Source organism: Cheilinus undulatus, linkage group 20, assembly GCF_018320785.1.
Source record: "Cheilinus undulatus linkage group 20, ASM1832078v1, whole genome shotgun sequence".
In the NCBI taxonomy this organism is placed as follows: Eukaryota; Metazoa; Chordata; class Actinopteri; order Labriformes; family Labridae; genus Cheilinus; species Cheilinus undulatus.
Genome location: NC_054884.1, coordinates 6,676,946 through 6,696,844, shown reverse-complemented (window position 1 = coordinate 6,696,844; position 19,899 = coordinate 6,676,946). Strand labels below are relative to the sequence as shown.

Below are 19,899 nucleotides of genomic sequence, written 5' to 3'. Positions count from 1 at the left end.
CAAAATAGCTCATCTGTTCAAACTAAAAGCAACAGTTTGATCCAAAATAGTTGGAAATGTTGGTAAAATTATTAATAAAAAAAAATGAATACAACAAAATATAGTTATATGCACCATACACCGCTTTCCACATTATCAAGCAAATGACATTTTTCTCTTATTTTCCTAAATATCAGTGCAAATGATGGAACATTTTTCAAGTCATCAGCTGTTAGAGCATAATTCAAATGTCTTTGAACAAACTTCATAATGATAACCATTATCTTTTTAAAAATAAAAACCTCAAAATGCACTGTTCCGCATTATAAAGCAGGCCACAGGTTTCAGCAATATGGGAAAGGGAAAAAAAGCCTCAAATAGTGTAATGCCTTGGAGAAGGAATAAAAAACATTAGATATTTCATGAGAAATTAATCGTGATAATCGTACTGTGAAGAAAGTTGTGGCTGATTCAGAGCACAGACGGGTTCATGCAGATAAAGGCATAACGAGGAAGGTTTCTGACAGACAAATTCATAGGATTAAGAAAGTAGCTGCTAAAATGTCATTACAAAGCAGCAAACAGGTATTTGAAGCTGCTGGTGCCTCTGGAGTCCCACCAACCTCAAGGTGTAGGATCCTCCAGAGGCTTGCAGTCGTGCATAAACCTACTATTCAGCCACCCCTAAACAATGCTCACAATCAGAAACTTTGCAGTAGGCCCAGAATTACATGAAGACTCATTTTCAAACAGTCTTGTTGACTGACAAGTGCCGTACAACCCTGGATGGTCCAGATGGAGGAGTAGTGGATGGTTGGTGGATGGCCACCATGTCCCAACAAGGCTGCAACGTTAGCAAAGATGTGGCGCGGTCATGTTTTTAGGCCTGAATCATGGGGAGAGAGCTGGTAGGTCCCTTTAGGGTCCCTGCAGTTGTGAAAATGACCCTGACAAGTATATAGAGTTTCTGACTGACCACTTTCTTCCATGGTACAAAAAGAAGAGCAGTGCCCTCTGTAGCAAAATGATCTTCATGCATGGCAATGCACCATCTCATGCTGCAAAGAATACCTCTGTGTCATTGGCTGCTATGGGCATAAAAGGAGAGAAACTCATGGTGTGGCCCCCATCCTCCCCTGACCTCAACCCTGTTGAGACCCTTTGGAGCATCCTCAAGCTAAAGATCTATGAGGGTGTGAGCAGAGGTCGCATTAACCGAATATTCTCCGTCACTGACGGATTTTTTTGAAGGATGACGGAGAATTTTGAAGGCTGTCTGTCATTTTGATGGGCTGGAATGATGAGGATGAGCCTGCATTTCAGCGCACACACACAGACAGATGCATAGACCTTTACCAATTTGCACACATGGACTATCAAGGAGGTTATTTGATCTATTAAAAATGCTGTACCTAGTGGGCTCTCTCACTGACCTTGACATCGTAGATTAATGAAAGCGCGTCGGTCTCTGCTGCAGGTGTCTCAGTGCACCGGTTGGCATGCTGAGTTCCCGCTACTTCCAGCTCGCTTGCTCACCACCGAAACTTCACTTTATACACCAAAGTTTGCTTATTTATCATGTGGATATCAACCATGGAAATATAACAAAGAGATGAGTGAATGATGATTCAGATCAGCACCTGTTGCTTTATTCTCTCTTGCTTGCTCACTCCCACCCGACCCTCCCCTCTCTCTCCTCTCTCTGAAACATTTTATCCACTGTAGTTTGCCCATGTATTATATGGACATCAACCATGGAAATATAACTGACAAAGGCATATGTTTTTAGCCTACTCACAGGTCATAACAGAGACAGAATTAAAAAGTTGTTCTCCATCTCTCCAACTTGTCTCAGTGCTGTGACACGTGTCAGGATGGATCCAGCAGGATTTTAAAGGAGTGACAGAGACACAGGCTCACAGTACGAAAAACTGTGTCACATTCTACAAATTTTCACAGTCAAGGCAAATACAAACGCAACGGACTCAGCGTGCAAAGTCCGAGTGCATGACGTGTTTTTCAGATTACGACTCCTGTGGAGCAGACAAATGCGCACAGCTCCACAGTGCAGCCTTTTAACAACTTGTTACCAGCTATGGTCGTCAAACTACAACATCTTGATATTAAAAATATCCTCCAAACTGTGCGTGATATCTTAAATTGGGCAGCTCATAGTTGCTCACTTAAAGACAGGGATTTTTTGCTCCACCTTCACTGCGTAAAAATGACGAGGAGTAAACACTGTGCTGCTGTGTTAATCTTTCTCTCTGTGCCATTAAAATGCAGAACCTCAAAGATTGTTTTTTGAATGTAAGTTTAGAAAGGGTGCTTCAATAATGAAACGCTACTTATAAAATAATATTGAATTATATCATATTACAGATATTAAAGAGGAAATTATAATGATGGATTGTAAAATAGCATGACGGACCCTTTCTGTCAAAATAATGGACAACAAAAATATCCAGCGCAACCTCTGGGTGGTTCTCATTGGGAGGTTTGTTCATTAAAATTTGAACTAGAATGGCCGTCTGAGGCGGCAGACCCACACCTAAGCAGCGCCAAGAGGAACTTACGCTCCCATTGATTACTATGGCATTCAAAATTTCGAAGTCCGACAAAAAACGAACAGGTGCGCAGATCATCACCAAAATCTAACTGATTCTTCCCTGTCACTATCCCAATATTCTCAGTCTCCAGATTTCACTGACACACTGCGCATGTGTCGGCGTGCTGTGTCAAACCTCCTGGCTCCTGCTCTGTCATACGGTTACGTTTTCGGACGTTTTTAACTGGTTTTAAGCAACTATTTTTTTCTGACTGCTGGATAGTCCTAACTATCAACCGTCTCTTTGTGTGTGGGAGGAATTTTAATATTCGGCTCTCTGGATCCTAAAGTTTTCAGGAGTAACTAACAGTGAACACTCTCAAGGGGCCATGGCTCCACTCACCTCACTGCCTAGCTGTCAGAGCTGCGCCAATCTCAACAAGAAGATCTGCGAATTGGAGCAAAGAATCTCCACTCTCTACAAAATCCAGGATGCCGAGAAGCGCTTGGGTACAATCATTTTCAGCGCGGCACCACCTTCCTAAAGCGCTGAGTTGGAGGACACAGCCCCTGTTGCGGCTTCCTCTGCGGACATAGCTCACACATTTCCCGGCGCCACTGCTGCTTCCACCGCGGCTACAGATCCTGCTTCGCGGCCGATGACTGTGTCGACACACCGCGAATATCCGTGGGTCCTTATGGGAGCAAAACCCAAAGCATCAGCCTGCTCCTCACTTTTCCATCTTTCCGCGGAGACGCGGCCAGCTGTCGACCGGCATGGAGTGAACTCCCCGCTAAACTCCACACCACATCAACCGGAGCCCTGGACTGCTGCACGGAGGGATAGGCACCGCGCAGCGCGCCTGTCTCTTCCTCCTTCTCCTTCATCCCGGGATGTCCCGCTGGCCAACAGGTTCGAGATCCTGGACATGCAGGATTTTCCTCCGCTGGGGGAACAACCAAGAAATCGGGTCCCATCATCCTCATCCAGCCACCCAGTGGCTGCAGCAGCACATCCACCGTCGGTGTCCAGGGAGCCAGTGACACCGCCTCCGTCCTCAATTATAATTGGAGATTCCATTATAAGGAATATAAAGTCAAAGCTGGCTGTAACTTTCTGTTTTCTGGGAGCTGCTGTCTCTGACATAGTTCGTGTCATCCCTGGCCTGCTTGCAGACCACCCCTCTGTGAAGAAGGTCGTTGTTCAAGTCGGCACGAATGACACCAGTTGGCAAAAATTCGAACTCACAAAAAGGGATTTTTCTGAACTCTTCGAACTGCTGCAGGCCAGTGAGAGGATCATTTTCATTTCTGGCCCAATTCGTACGCTGGGTCGGGGAGTGGGGCACTTTAGCAGGCTCCTGAGTCTGCACGAGTGGCTTCACTCTCAATGTAGAGCGCTAAACTTTACATTTATTGCAAACTTTGATTTATTTTGGCTGCACTCTGCTTTCTTCAGAGGAGATGGGTTGCACCCAAAAAACCTAGGTTCTCGAATGTTGTCATCAAACATATTCTACCATACTCTGTCCACACAAGCATGACTTTTGATAGCTCCTGCCCCCTCTATGAATACTCACTCCTCATTGGCCAATAGTCTTTCCCTTACACTGTCACCTACAGATATATTTAGTCACGCCCCCCTCTGCTGGTTACACAAGTCATTACTTCCTCCAAAAGCTGACCCTCCCAAATGTGGTCCTTGTGTTGTCACACCCAAACATTTCTCTCATACCTCCCAATCTGCTTCTAATATAAGCCCAGAGTCATCTATTCTCACCCCTTTGTCCATTTCTGTGAGAATTACTGAAAGACCTGATGAACCATATCATAAACCAACTGTTTTGCCTCATAGTAGTAACAGGAACAACTTAATTCCTATAATGCCTGCCCCACTTTCTGTGCCCTATGCCTCAGCTCCTCTCAAGGTTGCACTGGTGAATGCTCGCTCTATATCTAATAAATCATTTCTGCTCAATGACATAATCCAATCCAAAAATCTAGACTTCATGTTTATAACTGAAACCTGGCAAAGGACCAATGAAAATGCCCCCCTAATTGAGTTATGCCCTCATCATTTCTCCTTCATAAGCTTGCCCAGAATTTCTGGCCGTGGTGGAGGACTTGCTGCTGTGTTTAAAAATAATTTTTCTTGCTGTTTGGTGAACACTGGGTCCTTTTCTTCTTTTGAAGTTCAAATGATCAAAATTGGTCATTCTAACCCCTTTTATGCCATTTTAGTCTACCGCCCACCTGGTCCAAATAGCTGTTTTTTAACTGATTTCAGTGATTTTTTGTCGTCCATCTTAAAACTCTCCAGATTTTTACTTCTTGATGATTTTAACATTCACATTGATGAGGTCTCCGATAAGTTTGCTTCTGACTTTCTAAGCATTACTGAGTCATCTAATCTGACCAAGCATGTAACAGGTCCTACTCATGTCAGAGGTCATACACTAGACCTTGTCTTTACATTTGGTTTAAAAGTTGACTCTGTTGTTTCTGAGGATTTTTTTTATCTCCGATCATAATGGTATCTTATTTGATCTGTCCTTCAACTCAGATACTCTGCCCTGCCGTCGAAAAATCAAATCTCGCATCCTTAATCATCTCACTGCAGAAAAATTTTCTGCGTCCTTTCATTTTTGCCATTTGTCATTACTGGGTGATATTGACACACAATTACAGTCTTTTAATGAGCACTGTCTTTCTGTTTTGGATGAAATTGCTCCCTTAAAATCCAGACTGGCCCCTTCGAAAAAGCCGCCCCCCCCTGGTTAAATGATAATATCCGCTCCTTTAAGCGAACATGCCGTAAAGTAGAACGGTTGTGGAAATCCACCCGTCTTTATGTCCACCATCAGCATCTAAAAGAGCTTTTAACTGAATTTAATAGTATGGTTAAGGATGCCAGAGATAAGTATTTTGCAAATCTTGTAGCACAGAACAGACATAATCCTAGAGTCCTGTTTGAAATTATTAATGTTGTCTCTTCTCCATCACCCCCCCCCCCAATTTTCTCTGATGATGAGTGTGAAAGATTTCTTTCCTTTTTTGTTAGCAAGATCAATGACATCCAAGCACAAATCCCTCCATCTTTTTCTTCTGCTGTTCCCTGCCCACCTCACCAAACAATCCTGGACAAGTTCTCTCTGGTCTCCCTACAAGCTCTAAAGAATCTGGTTAGAACTATGAAAATTTCCTCTAGTCCCTTTGATATATTGCCCACCCAGCTACTAAAATCTGCAATAGATTCCATTGGCCCATACATTCTTTCAATTATCAATAAATCATTAGAATCTGGTCACGTCCCTTCATATTTTAAACATGCTGCCATTCAACCACTTCTCAAAAAAACAAATCTGGACCCCTCTCTGCCCCAAAACTATAGGCCCATTTCAAAACTACCCTTTATTTCTAAAATTCTAGAAAAAGTGGTTGCCAAACAGCTTACAGCTGCCTTGGACATTCATAACATCTTGGATAAGTTTCAGTCTGGTTTTCGTCAGTCCCATTCAACCGAATCAGCCCTTCTTAGAGTCTTTAATGACCTCCTGATCAGCAGTGATGAAGGTAGATGTTTGGTGTTGGTTTTATTGGATCTCAGTGCAGCCTTTGACACTGTGGATCATGGTATTTTAGTTGATAGGCTGATGCAGTGGGTGGGCATTTGATTGGTTTTCCTCTTACCTGTAAGAGAGAACATTCTCAGTCACTGTTAACAACCACAGCTCTTCAAATTCCTCCCTGGTTTGTGGAGTTCCCCAAGGTTCGGTCCTTGGCCCAACATTATTTTCCTTGTACCTGCTCCCACTCAGCCACTTAATCAACAGTTTTAAAGACATATCCTATCATTGTTATGCAGATGACATCTAGCTTCATATATCTTTTACACCTCAAAATTACACTAAAGTGTCGGTTTTACTCAGTTGTTGTTAGGCAGGACTGGTGTGGAACCCAAATCCTAGACACAGAGGCTGAGGCAGGGAGATGTTGCAAACAATGATTTATTTCTTGCAGTGGAGCTGAGAGGATCTTGTATCAGGAATTGTCTTAAGTTTAGAGCTGTGGCAGAGCTGCTTCAGTGCGAAGATATCTTCAGACCAGAGGAAAACCAGAGTTTACAGGAGTGGAAGCTCAGGCAGGAGTTGAACCAGGAACTCTGTGGACAGAGGAAAACCAGGGTAAGAAATCTGGGTTCAAAAATGGGTAGAAATACAATTAGATGGCTGGAACTAGACTGACTGAGTGAACAGAGTCTACGATCTGGCAGAGTGGTGGAGTAGCAGTCCAGTATTTGTAGTGGAGGTGATTGTAGATGGATAGCAGCTGCAGCCCAACTCCTGCACACCAGAGTCCACTCCTGCAATCAAGCAGAAGCACACACCCCCAGCCTACTGGGAAGAAGAGAGCATGACAGTTGTTTGAGTGCCATTAAAGACTGGATGTCAGACAATTATCTACAGCTAAATGCTGACAAAACAGAGGTCCTTGTCTTGGCCCCAGATGGTTTAGTGGCAGGGATTTTGGAGAAACTTGGTACCCTGTCTACTTATGTAAAACCTGTTCTTCGTAATCTCGGTGTTTCATTTAGCCACTCTTTATCTCTAGATCAACATGTCAATAATCTGGTCCGCTCTTGTTTTTTCCAACTAAGAAATATCGCACAACTCAGACACATTGTTTCTACAGCTCAGATGGAGATGGTTATTCACACTTTCATTTCCTCCCGCTTAGACTACTGTAACTCACTTTTCACCTGTCTTAGTAAAACATCTATAAATCGTCTACAATTAGTACAAGACGCTGCAGCCAGGCTACTTACCAAGTCTTCAAAAAGGTCACACATCACACCAATTCTGTATTCTCTCCACTGGCTTCCCATACACTTCAGAATACATTTTAAGATTCTTGTGTTTACTTTTAAAGCCCTGCATGGTCAGGCACCAGCCTATATTATGGAGCTCTTAAAACCTTACAATCCCAGCAGGACTCTTCGGTCCTCTGATCAGGGTCTGCTGGTTGTTCCACACTCCAGACTAAAAACTAAAGGTGACTGTGCATTTAAGGTCATTGCTCCAACTCTTTGGAACTCACTTCCATTGAGTTTAAGATCAGCAGAAACAGTTGATTCTTTTAAAAAACAACTTAAGACCTACTTGTTTGGTCTGGCCTTTACTTAATCTGTTTTGTGTACTGTGTGTTCTCTTATTGTACCTTTGCATTAATTGTTTGTGTGTCTTTTACCTTTTTGTAAAGCACTTTGTGACCTCGCTGTTCTTGAAAGGTGCTATATAAATAAACTTATTATTGTTATTATTATTATTATCGAGTTATCTCGAGTTATCTTGTACACATACAAACAAAAAAACAAACAATGATACGGAACCCTTTACATAACCCCCTCCCGAGTTCATCGTCGTGGGTAATTATGCTCTAATGGTTGATGACTTGAAAATTGTACTGACTGTCATTTGCATCAACTATTTTGGAAAATCAGAGAAAAATATCATTTGCATAATAATTTGGAACACAGTTTATTGTATGTGTGTTGGATCAGTAGCATTGGTGCTAACGTTCTGGCTAACAGTTACTTTGTTTTAGAGCTGAAAAATGTGTCAAACTGATTTTGGGTTCTCTTGAAATTCTTTATCCTTGGTACTTTTTAACCCATTTTACCACTTTTTCTACCAGTTTTTACCACTTCTTTTGCTAATTTTAACCCATTTTTGTTGCTTTTCACCCATTTTGCTTTTTGCTACTTAATCAGTTTTTGCCACTTTTGTGGAACTTTTTGCCACATACAACCAATTTTGCCAATTTTGACCCTTTTGCTAATTGTTGCCCATTTTTGCCACTTTCAAACCGTTTTTATTGCTTCTTGCCCATTTTAGCTTCTTCAAACTGTTGATCAGTTCTGATGTAAACATTATTTATGCTGCTTTTCACCTATTTTTACCACTTTACTTTGCTGCCTTTTTTTTTGTTTGTTTGTTTGTTTGTTTTAAACTATTTTTCTGTTGTGTAATGTTTTGGGCACATTTAACCCTTTAAGCCTTATTTTGCCCCTTTTGTGCCGGTGTTAACCCAATTGTGCTGCTTTTTGCCACTTATTGGTTGATGTTTGCCCAATTATGCCACTTCATTTTGCTACTTCAATCCATTTTTTGCTGTTTTTTTTGCTGAATTTTGACATATTTTTGCCACATTAACTCATTTTTAACTTATTTTGCCACTTTTGCCCCTTTTTTTGACACTTCGACACTTTTTTTTTCAAATATATTTTGTCACTTTTAACCCATTTTTTTGTGCTGCTGGCACTGTTGCTACATTTTTTTCATTTTAACCTTTTTTTTTGCCATTTTTTGCCACTTCACTTTTTTTTTTTTTTTTGCCACTTTTGACCTATTTTATTGTGTTTGTTTTTGAAAATCCTATATTGTAATTAACCAGTCTATGCCTTCATTTGCCCTTTTTTTGCTACATTTCTGCCACTTTTAACCAATTTCTCTCCCTTTTGGCCATTTTAACCTTATGTTGCCACTTTTTTCCAGTAATTTTGTCTATTTTTGCCTGTTTAACCATTTTTCTGACTTTCTAATCAACTTTCATGACTCTTCTGTCCGTCTTTGTCACTTTTTGCAACTTTCTTCCACTTTTAAACCATATTTGCCACTTTCTGTCTGCTATTCCTTTTTTCCACTATAATTAATTTCAGTTGGAGTTGTCTCAGTTTCTTCTACTTTCAATTCAGTGTCCCCATCTACACCGTTAACCCTACCAAAAAAGGTAATTCTGTTTTAAGAAAAGGGGTTTTATTTTTAAAAATAAAACATTATAGCATGTATGCATCAATAGTTTCTGTTGTTTTGATAAGAGTGGGTTTTTTTCAGGGAAAAAAACAATGGTTATCACAGATTAACACTGGACAATGACTTTGCAGATCTCCATGATGACCCCTTATAGGTGGCCTTGAGTATCAATATCGGTATCAGAATAAACATTTGTGCAAAGTTTGAATAAAACCCCTAAAAGTATTCTTGGGATAATGCTTTCACACTAAATAACTATGAGGCCCAATGACCTCGACCTTTGACTCCCAAAATCTAATCAGTGGATTCTTTGACAAACTTCACATTTTTGCAAAGTTTGAAGTCAATCCCATTAGACGTTCTGAAGAAGTTGTGTTCAAGACGGGCTCAGTGGGGTACTGCACAAAAGTAGGACAAAGACATCCAGGATAAATGAGCAGGCGTGGCTTGACCGAGCCTTGTTGGCGCTTTCTTGGATTAATTGGTTGCACGTTTGCCGAGCCAGGATGAAAAGACGTGGCTTAGTCAAGCCAGGTGTTGATCGTTGGGATAACTGCGTGTTCACAGCATTCTTAAGAAGACTGCGAGATCGATCCCAGAATCACCGATGGAAAAATGGAACACAAACCCATGTCGTTCTTCACACCTGCTGAACAAGAGCTGCTGCTACAGCAATATGAAGAAATGAAAGACATAATACAAAAAAAGGCGACACCAGCACTGTGAAAAGGAGAGGGAAAAAGCCTGGCAGACAATAGTGGACCAGCTTAATGAAGAAGCCAAAACATGTACAATTAATAAACTGTACTCCACAGGAACTGTCATAATTACAGTTAAAGGATGTGGAGCTGATGACTTTTCAAGTCCACTAATCAATAGTTGTGTTTTTTGCTACATGTGGCCCATAAAAGTGCATGTTACTCAGGTTATGTAGAGTATAATTAAGTTCAAAGAAATGATCTACTCTGTGTCAGTGTATCTGTTGAATCAATTTTTCCCATGTTGTGTTCTGTTTTATCCATCATCCTTCATAAAGAACAGACTTGACTGGCCAGAAAAGGACCTGGCAACAGGTCAACACAAAATATAGAAATATTCTGCAGTCTGGTAAGTTACTTTAGTGTAGCCTAAAGAGCAATTATCAAATGAAGTGATAGATTTGTTGTCTGCTGACAATGAATTTCTGTACGATTTTAGCAGTCAAGAAAAAAGCACATGTAACTGGCACGGGGAGTGGCCCACCCAGCCAGGACCTGACCCCAGCAGAGGAGCTGCCAATTGATTTGAATAAAGGGAGGCCAGTGATGGAGGGGATCTAGGGAGGGACCATGACGGACTCAGTCCTTGCAACTGCAAGTTGCAGCTTCTTGCAAGGTACATATCGCAGGTCCACTGCAGATTACACACACTTGACAGTATTATACTGTCTGACTTTGAATTTGCTTGCAGTGTCTAGGGACACAGTTGTGCTTTTGGAGCCACCAGAAGACGATCCAGTTAGTACTGTACATTTTATTGAAATTACAGGCTTGGCATGTCTTTTCAAATATGAATATGAGTTCTCTTGGTTCATGTATGTATGTATATGGCAGGGGGGGAAGGTACATCCGCAGCTGTGGAGTGTACCTCTGCAGATGAGGAGACGCTGTCACTGGACTCCAGAAGGTATCATGTCAAATTTGTGGAGATATACTCTAATTTAGTCCAAAATGAATAGAAGTCAGTGATGTGCTAATAAAAACATGTTACAGGACCTAGAGACTGCACCGCCTTAAAGGAAAAAGGTAGCATTGTGAGTATACTGTATGTTGAAGTAAATCTATGTGATGCACAAATCCTGTTGTGCTAATTGACAGTTCTTCTATAGAATTCACAAACCATCAGAATCATGTATGCCAAACACCTGCGGAAACAGGCAGAGCTGGCAGAACTCCAAATCCAGAGAGAGAAATGAAACCCCATTGAGCTGGTTAGTGAAATCAAAAAGGGGAAGCAAAGGAAACTGGAACTAGAGATCCAGAAATCAGAACAGGAGGTATTGCAGTGCACACTGTAACCATATTTGTGATTGAGTGTGTTAATCCTTGTGACTTTTGCTCTCTCCTCTCCAGACTCAAAGCTGAGAAAAAGCGATTGCAAAATAAACTAGAAAATAATGGTGTCCTTTTTTTTACGATGAATGTGGGGTATGTAATTGATTTGGAGAGAATTTAGAAATCTGACTACACAGTGTACTACCAATGCTAGACAAAATGCACACACACGGCAAAAAGTACCACACAAGATCCTTTATTGTCCAAAATTCTAAATTCAGCACTTAAGCCTAGGAAAAAAATTGTCAGTATATAACTCTCTGACCAATTGGTCAGCAATGTTGTCTGGGAAGATGGCAGCATTTTCCCAGACAACTTCAACAGCCACACGCGGGCCCTCTCCTTTCGTACGCCTGCTATGTTGTGCAGCACTGTGCATGCCACAATGACATCACATGCATTGGGTGGGGAAACCCTCAGGTGGTGCAGGCACTGAAACCGTGATTTCAGAAGGTGTAGCCTTTGTCTCCCAGCAGCACTCCAGAGAATTCACCTAATAATAAAATGCATAATTTCTTAGCCTATATAGTTACACACTCATAATATCCAAGGTGCTTGCAAATATGTGTGGCTTATCTTGTAAGAGTGTCCTGTGAATTGGACTAGCCCTGAAGACTCTGGAGTCGTGGACTGATTCAGGCCACTTTGCCTCTAGATCGCTCACAAGGCAGTTAGCATCACAGATCATCTGAAAAGATGAGATGTAACCTATTAAGGTCCTTTTAGGCACAAAATTAATGAATTTATATAGGTCTGAGTCACTACAAATTACTCATACCTGAACACTGATGCTGTGGAAAGATTTTCTGTTGCCATAATCTCCCTCATGTTCCCCTGAGGGACGTTGAATTCTAATGTGGGTACAGTCCACTGCACCAATCACCTTAGGGAAAGCTGTAACTGATCAAACTGGAAACCAGTAGTTGCAAGCTGAAACTGATGTTACCTGCAATCTTGTAGAAGTCCTCCTTGATGTAGAGAAGTCTTCTGTGGCCAGGGAAGGTGATGAAGATGTGGATGAGTGACTTCAGGGCCAGGCAAACACGTCTTACTGCGAGGTGAATGGTACCTTTATTGAGGTTCTCTGCATCCCCAACAGAATACAGGAAGCTTCCACTTGCAAGGAACCTCACTGTTACAGAGACCATCCATGGTACAGTTAGGGCATGGCTAAATACAGTCTGGTGCTGTATTTCAGGACCGAGGAGCCTACATAGGTACCTCAGTCCATTACCAGAAAATCTGTATCTCTCAATGAGATAGTCATCTCCAAACACCAATGGGTCTGACCTGTCCCTGAAAACTCTTTCACGTCCAAAGGCTCGTCTGATGATGAGCGCTTCCTCATCCAGTACATCCTCCAAAAAAGGGCGTGCCATCATGAAGAGGAAACAGGTGAATGGGGAGTTGGACCTGTATATTCTATGTTGCCCTCATCACAGACGTAATTGAAATCATCCTTGCAACTCCAGCAATCGTTAAAAGTAATAATCTAATTAATGCAATGATACACATATTAATCAAACCTCTGACAGCATTAGTATTGCAATATAACACTAGGCCTGACAGTAATGAGACCAAATGAATGAACAGAAAGATTGTTGAAGTTAAAAAGTAAAGTCAGAATGATGTGGAACCCTTTAGATCCAACAGTAAAGTCGTCACTTTCTTCAACTGTTTTTCGGAGACAGTTTAAACAAAACCTTCATCTGTCAGTTACATTGTAGTCCAAATGTTTAAGTGGTGATATATTTTTACTTTTTCTCCTCTTTCTCATTCTGTAGGTTTTGTTATTTATTTATTTTTTACATCTGTATTGTATTGTACCTATTTGAGTAAGGTCAGATTTTCTTTTGCATCTTTTGAACCTTTCAGTGTTGGTGTTGTAATCAGGGGCGTAGCTAGGGATTTAGGGCCAGTGGAAAGAATATTACACAGGTCTCCCCTTAGCCGGCTCGTGAAGCAACAATGTGGGATCATTTTTACAAATATATATGCATTCTGATGTATTTTTTACCATAAATTCCCAATTTAAGAGCTTTTTTTTTTTTTTTTTTACTATATCTAAATTAGATTTCCTTGCACTATTTTGAAGTGTTGGACCACACTATTTGGACATTTTTAAGACAGGGTTCCCCCAGAATTGTTTTTTACTCTGATACAAATTCCAGTCTGCTGACTGATTCATGTAGTCACTTTTGATACAGTGATGACATTAATTATTATGATAAATTAAATAAAAACACACTTTTCATTGTAGGCATATGGAAGCCCATTTCCACCACTTATAAAAGAAAAATGTGCAGGTAAGGAAATAAAAAAAAGGAATCCGAAGTCATAATTATAAGATTAGAATTTAAAATTATGAGATTAAAATCATAATTAAAAGATACAAAGTTGAAATTATGAGATAAAAGTCATTTAGTCAATTATAACTTTTTATGTAATAATTTTGACTTTTTCATTCATAATCATGATTTTGCATAATAATGACTTTTTAATCTCAAAATTATGACCTTTTATTTCATAATTATGACGTAGAATTTTTTTTTTCAAGAATTGCTGTACTTCCAAATTTTTTTCTTTTTTATTTGACCCAAATGGGCTTCCATACAGGCATCTCAAGGGCCCCTCCCTACTGTGGGCCTGGGGAATTAGTACCTGCTCCAGACCAGGCTAGCTGCAGTGAATAAATCATCATGGTTACTTGCCAGGGATAAACTTGACCTGCTTTCATGCAACCGACTTGAGGCTGAGTTCATTCAGGATAACCAATATTTACCTGAAACCATAACGCCTCTGACCCTGGCTGTCTCTGAACCAGTGTTTGATCCTAATAATGTACACCCATGAAGAAGCTAAAAAAAGACACTGACAGAATTTATTGGTCAAAGTTGCTGGAAGACTTTATTTCCTAAACAAGGTCTTCAAGACTGATAGATTTTCTCCACTGGTTTGGTTGAACTTTGCATCCTGATACCTGTTAGATAAACTAAAAACACGCCAGTTTGTCAAAGTCACTCTGCTCCTCGTACACGGAGCCGGTGGTGGAGTAGCGCAGATTTTTCCAGTTCAGAAGGTTTCCAGGGGTGAAGGCGCTACCTTCAATGTACAACTTGATTTCACACGGAGAGATGGCGCTGTTCCACAGGTGGACGTCCGTGATGTCCCCAACGAAGGACTGAGCCTGGTCATAGCCTCCACCGTAGCTATCCTGATCTTGACCCAAAATGATGATGGGAACACCAGTAATGGATGCTTTGGCTCCCAGAATTTTCCGACCACTTCTCTTTCCGTTGACCCACACCGTGTTCAAGCCGTTGTTGGAGTCCCACGTCCAGCAGACAGAGTTCCACTCATCAGTTTGATCAGGGAGCCCAGGGACATCAAGAGGCGCCCCGTTGATGTGCAGTCGGTACACACCAACAGAGGGCTTGTAGAGAAGGAAGGCGTTAGACTGAGCCGGGGTGGCCAGGGAGAACAGGGTCTGGGCTCGGGTGAGCGAAGAGAAGTACCTCATGCACATGGTTGCAGCAGTGAGGGGCTGCTCCAAAGTGGCAATGGGCTTAACATAAGAATTAGCACTGCTCACTGGGAAGACAAAAACCTTCTCTGAGAGATCTGCAAGCAAAGAAGAGATGACAAATTAGGACTGGTGACTCAAACGTTTAACTTATGTTTCAGTCTGATGCTACAGTCAAAAACATCCAATTTAGTCTCATTAATCTAGACTCAGTTAGCATCAGGACAAAGTGAAAACATTTTTTAGACATTTTTGCAAATTTATGAAAAGTAAAAAGAATGAAATATCCCATTGATGTAAGTATTTAGACCCTTTGCAAAAACTGTAAATTTAGCCGGGGTTCGTTTCTTTTCTCTTGATCTTTGCTGAGATGTTACTACACTTTGACTGGAGTCCACCTGTCCTAAGTTAGATTGATTGGACATGATCTGGAAAGGCACACAACTCTCTGTAGAAGGCCTCACAGCTGACAATGCATGTCAGAGTAAGAACCAAGCCATGAGGTCAAAGGAACTACCTGCAGAGCTCAGAGACAGGATTGTTGCAAGGCACAGATCAGGGGAAGTCTAATTCTCAGATGGAAGAAGTTTGGCACAACCAGGACTCTTCCAAGAGCTGGATGTGCCAAACTGAGCAATCAGGAGAGAAGGGCTTTGGTAAGAGAGGTGACCAAGACCCTGATGATCGCTCTGACTGAGCTCAAATAGATCCTGAGTGGAGATGGAGAAGAACCATCACTGCAGCCCTCCACTAATCTATATGACAGAGTGGTGAGACAGAAGCCTCTCCTCAGTACAAAAAACTCCAAGTGAACTTCATGTGGAGTTGCTGTATGCACAGTCTCTCCCATGTCAGCTGCTGAAGCTTGGAACTCCTTCAGAGTAGTCATAGGTGTCTTGGTGACCTCTGTCACCAGTTGCCTTCTTGCACACTCACTCAGTTCGTGAGGATGGCCTGATCTAAGCATGTGCTAACCTTGCAAAGCAAATTTTAAAAAGAGATTAGCGTGGATGCTGCTAAAGCGCCAGTTTTATCAGAACTTGACAACGTTTCTTCGTTAAAAGAAGAACAAAGAACAGCAGTGAGTTGTTTTCTTTTCAAAAACGACAAAAGACGAGTACTTACATGTCTACAGTCACCATGTTTCGCGTTATTCCTCAGTAGCTGTGAGCGCAGAGCTCGATAGCAGCTACTTAACGTGTTTTGTTGCTCTTATTGGCCCGTAAAGATGTGAAAGACAGAACGTTCATCCAAACACACTCCGAGTTTTTTTTCAAAGCCTCTGCTTTTTCTCAAACGTTTCCTATTGAATCTTTCCCAGATGGATGTGTGTGAAACACATCCATCTAGCGTGTCAGGTTACGCATGTGCCATATTCCTTCCATTTCTTGATGGTGGATTTAACTGAACTCTGGAGGATGTTCAGAGCCTTGGAAATGTTTTGTGTCCTCCCCCTGACTTCTGCTTTTCACGTCTTACTGCGCGGTGAATGGTACCTTTGAGTTGCTTGGAGTGTTCTTATGTCTTCATGGTGTAATGGTAGCGAGGAATACTGATTAACCAGCAACTGGACCTTCCAGACACAAGTGTCTTCATTCTACAATCACTTGAGACAGATTCACAGCACTCAGGTGATCCCCATTTCACTGTGAGACTACTAGCACCAGTTGGCTGGACCTCTGTTGAATTAGGTCAGTCTTTTTAAAGGGGTTGGATATTTATCCAGTCACTTATTTACATTACATATTTTTATTAAATTGGCATTACTTTGCAGAAATCTGTTTTCACTTTGACATTAAAGAGTTGTTTTTTGTAATTTTTTTTTCTAAAAAGACCCAAATTATATTGACCATTATTGATTTATAAAATCAATCAAAGGGTAAAAAACATCCAAGGGGGTGAATACTTTTATAGGCACTGTAAAGCTGACATTATCAATAAGTTGGCTAAGGATAAACAAATAGACATTGAATAAAATGAAGACGATTATTTATAAATAAAAAAGGTATTATTTAAAGAAGCTGTATGTTTATTTTAATATTTGTCATCATTATGGACAAGGAATTTGAAAATTTTGCAAGAGGGGAGCCCAGTGAAGGCTCATGCTATACAGGGGCCCTTCCTGGTCTGGTAGTTTGGAAACCCTGTCCTGGTTAACATTTATGTCTGATAATCACAGACATGACAGACTATAATAAACACTTCACTGGATACCTGCAGTGTGTCAATTCAATTTCAATTTGCTTTAATAGCATGAACATATCAGTTACTGCCAAAGCAGTGTAAAAAAGTAGAGATGCATTAAATATTTACACATAATATAAATTTGTATATATAATAATTCCACAAATAATCAATGTATAATGAGAAAGATCTGATTAATTAGATAAAATAATAAGACTAAAAAACAATAGAAATAAACAAAGAATTAAAAAAAGAAAAAAGAAAAAGTAAATAATAAGTGTCATGCTCTCACCTTGTTCCACAGCGTGTCCCGCACAGAGCAAAGCCAGGAAGATCAGCAGCAGTTTCATCGTCTCTGGTCTGGAACGCCAAACAAATCTGAAACTGGAATGTGCTCTTATTTTCTCCTCATGATATTTATGGAGTTTTAAAGAGGGGTGGATGACGCTCTGGCCAATTGCTGTAAAGTTTATTCTCCATGACTCATTCAATTATTGATCCACTAATAAGAGCCAAAGACTAAAGTTGACTCATGGTGGGTTGTTGGTGTACTGAAGGTTTGTGTCTAACAGCTGGATCCTGGCTGATTTGTGAACCACGTAGGCAATGTAACACCCTTTTAAGGGAGCTGAAGCCCTCCTTTAATTTCATCTGAGCTCCCCTAACACATAGCAGAGGCATTTCCCAACCAGATTTTTAAAATATGATAGATATTTTGTAAATATCTTTTATTTTTGCAGTAAATAATTTGAATAAAGCATAGTAAAAATCATCAGGAGGCCTGATCAGGCCACTGGTCAATAGACACAGAAAGCGAATGCTTGTTAAACTACACTACCAGTAGCAAAAAAGTTGGGACACCATGTAAAATGTAAGTAAAAACAGAAAACAACTGTCAAATAGTATGAGTTTATTATAAATATGATGACAGCAGCACATCTCAAAAAAATAGGGACAAGGCCGTGTTTACCATTGTGTAGCATCTCCACTTCTTTTAGAGACAATCTGCAGACGTCTGGGAGGTGAGGAGACCAGCTGCTTGAGTTTGAAAGAGGAATGTTGTCCCATTCTTGTCTGATATAGAATTTTAGTTAATCAACAGTCCTGGGTCTTCTTTGCCAGATTTTCCCTTTTATGATGCTCCAAATATTTTCTATTAGTGAAAGGTCTGGAGTGAAGGCGGGCCAGTTCAGCACCCGGATTCTTCTCCTGTGAAGCCATGCTGTTGTGATGGATGTGGTATGTGGTTTAGCATTGTCTTGATGAAACACTCATGTAACCTGACACGCCAGATGGATGTGTTTCACACATCCATCTGAGAAAGCTTCAATAGGAAACGTTTGAGAAAAGGCAACGGCTTTGAAAAAAACTTGGAGTGTGATTGGATGAATGTTCTGTCTGTCACATCTCTACGGGCCAATCAGAGCAACAAAACACAGGACGTAGCAGCTATCGAGCTGTGCGTGCGCAGCTACCGAGGAATAACGAGAAACATGGTGACTGTAGACATGCAAGTACTCGACTTTTGTCGTTTTTGAAAAAAAAAAACAACTCATTGCTGTTCTTTGTTCTTCTTTTAACGAAGGAATGTTTCATGTTCTGATAAAATTGGTGCTTTAGCAGCATCCAACTAAGCTCTTCCGCCTTAACTGCACCGGCTCTTGCTGCTGCTTGTTTATGTCACGACTCTGCCGTGCCTGAAAGTACTTCCCCTCGTCGCTGATTGGTCCTGTCACCTTCTAACCAGGCCCAAACGGTTCAGCTGGGAGCCTTTGCAAGATGGATTCGCCAGTAAAAAACAAGGAAATGGGCGTATCCATCTGCTATGCAAGCTTAATAGTCAAGGCCTTGCCCTGAATGAGATGACATCTGAATGGGAGCATACGTCGCTCTAAAACCTCTAAGGACTTTCCATCATTGAGAGATGTGTGAGCTCCCCACGCCACAGACACTAATGCAACCCTGTACCATCAGAGATGCAGGCTTTTGAACTGTGAGCAGATAAAAAGCAGGATGGATCTCCAAAAAGGGGTCCAAATTTTGATTCACTGACCGCAGAACAGTTTTCCATTTCACCTCAGTCCATTTTAAATGAGCTTTGGCTGAGAGAAGACAGTGGCGTAATACCCAGTCATGTTACTGACCTGTTTCCAGTTAGCCCAAAATGCTCCTCCAGCTCTTCTTCATTAGTACGACTAACTCTTCCAGCCTTTTTTGTCCCGTCCTTATTTTTTTTGAGATATGTTGCTGCAATCAAATTCAGAATGAGCTGATATTTTTCATGAAACGTGTCAACTGCAACATCTGACATGCTGTTTATGATCTATTGTGAATAAAATATGTTTTTATGAGATTTGCAAACCATTGTATTCTGTTTTTAATTTACATTTTAAACACAGCGCCCCAACTTTATTGAAACTAGGAATGTATTTACCACGTTTGACCATGGGCATGGGAGACGTGAGAGAAGCAGACACTTTGTGCACTAACAGAAAAAGTCTTAATAAAAGGAGGCATTTTGAGCATAAATGCACTCTCAAAATGTTCTTTCAGGGCTTCCGTACTTGCTTAGTAATGCATTTTTTAAATTTTTTAATCATATCTTTTATTGTTTTTTATATTTCTGTTTCAGTGTTGTTTTTATTACTTATAATGTTAGAAATGTTATATTTCTAACTCTTTAAATCACTTTAAAATGCTTTGTGTATGAATATTTCCCCATAAATAAACTCTCCTAGCCTTAAACGTCCTTTAAACTTT

At 40.8% G+C, this 19,899-nt stretch overlaps 2 protein-coding genes across 2 annotated transcripts; both read right to left on the bottom strand.

The window, feature by feature from the left end:
• Positions 1-9,715: 9,715 nt before the first annotated feature.
• LOC121528550 (putative nuclease HARBI1) lies at positions 9,716-12,811 on the bottom strand. The gene is made up of 5 exons (XM_041816060.1): positions 12,379-12,811; positions 12,211-12,326; positions 11,966-12,120; positions 11,698-11,892; positions 9,716-9,737 (listed from the first exon to the last, which is right to left on the bottom strand). The coding sequence occupies exons 1-5, from the start codon at positions 12,809-12,811 to the stop codon at positions 9,716-9,718; spliced, it is 921 nt and encodes a 306-aa protein (XP_041671994.1).
• A 1,509-nt stretch (positions 12,812-14,320) lies between these two features.
• LOC121528729 (C-reactive protein-like) lies at positions 14,321-17,552 on the bottom strand. The gene is made up of 2 exons (XM_041816295.1): positions 17,432-17,552; positions 14,321-15,053 (listed from the first exon to the last, which is right to left on the bottom strand). The coding sequence occupies exons 1-2, from the start codon at positions 17,487-17,489 to the stop codon at positions 14,425-14,427; spliced, it is 687 nt and encodes a 228-aa protein (XP_041672229.1). The 5' UTR covers positions 17,490-17,552; the 3' UTR covers positions 14,321-14,424.
• Positions 17,553-19,899: the final 2,347 nt, after the last annotated feature.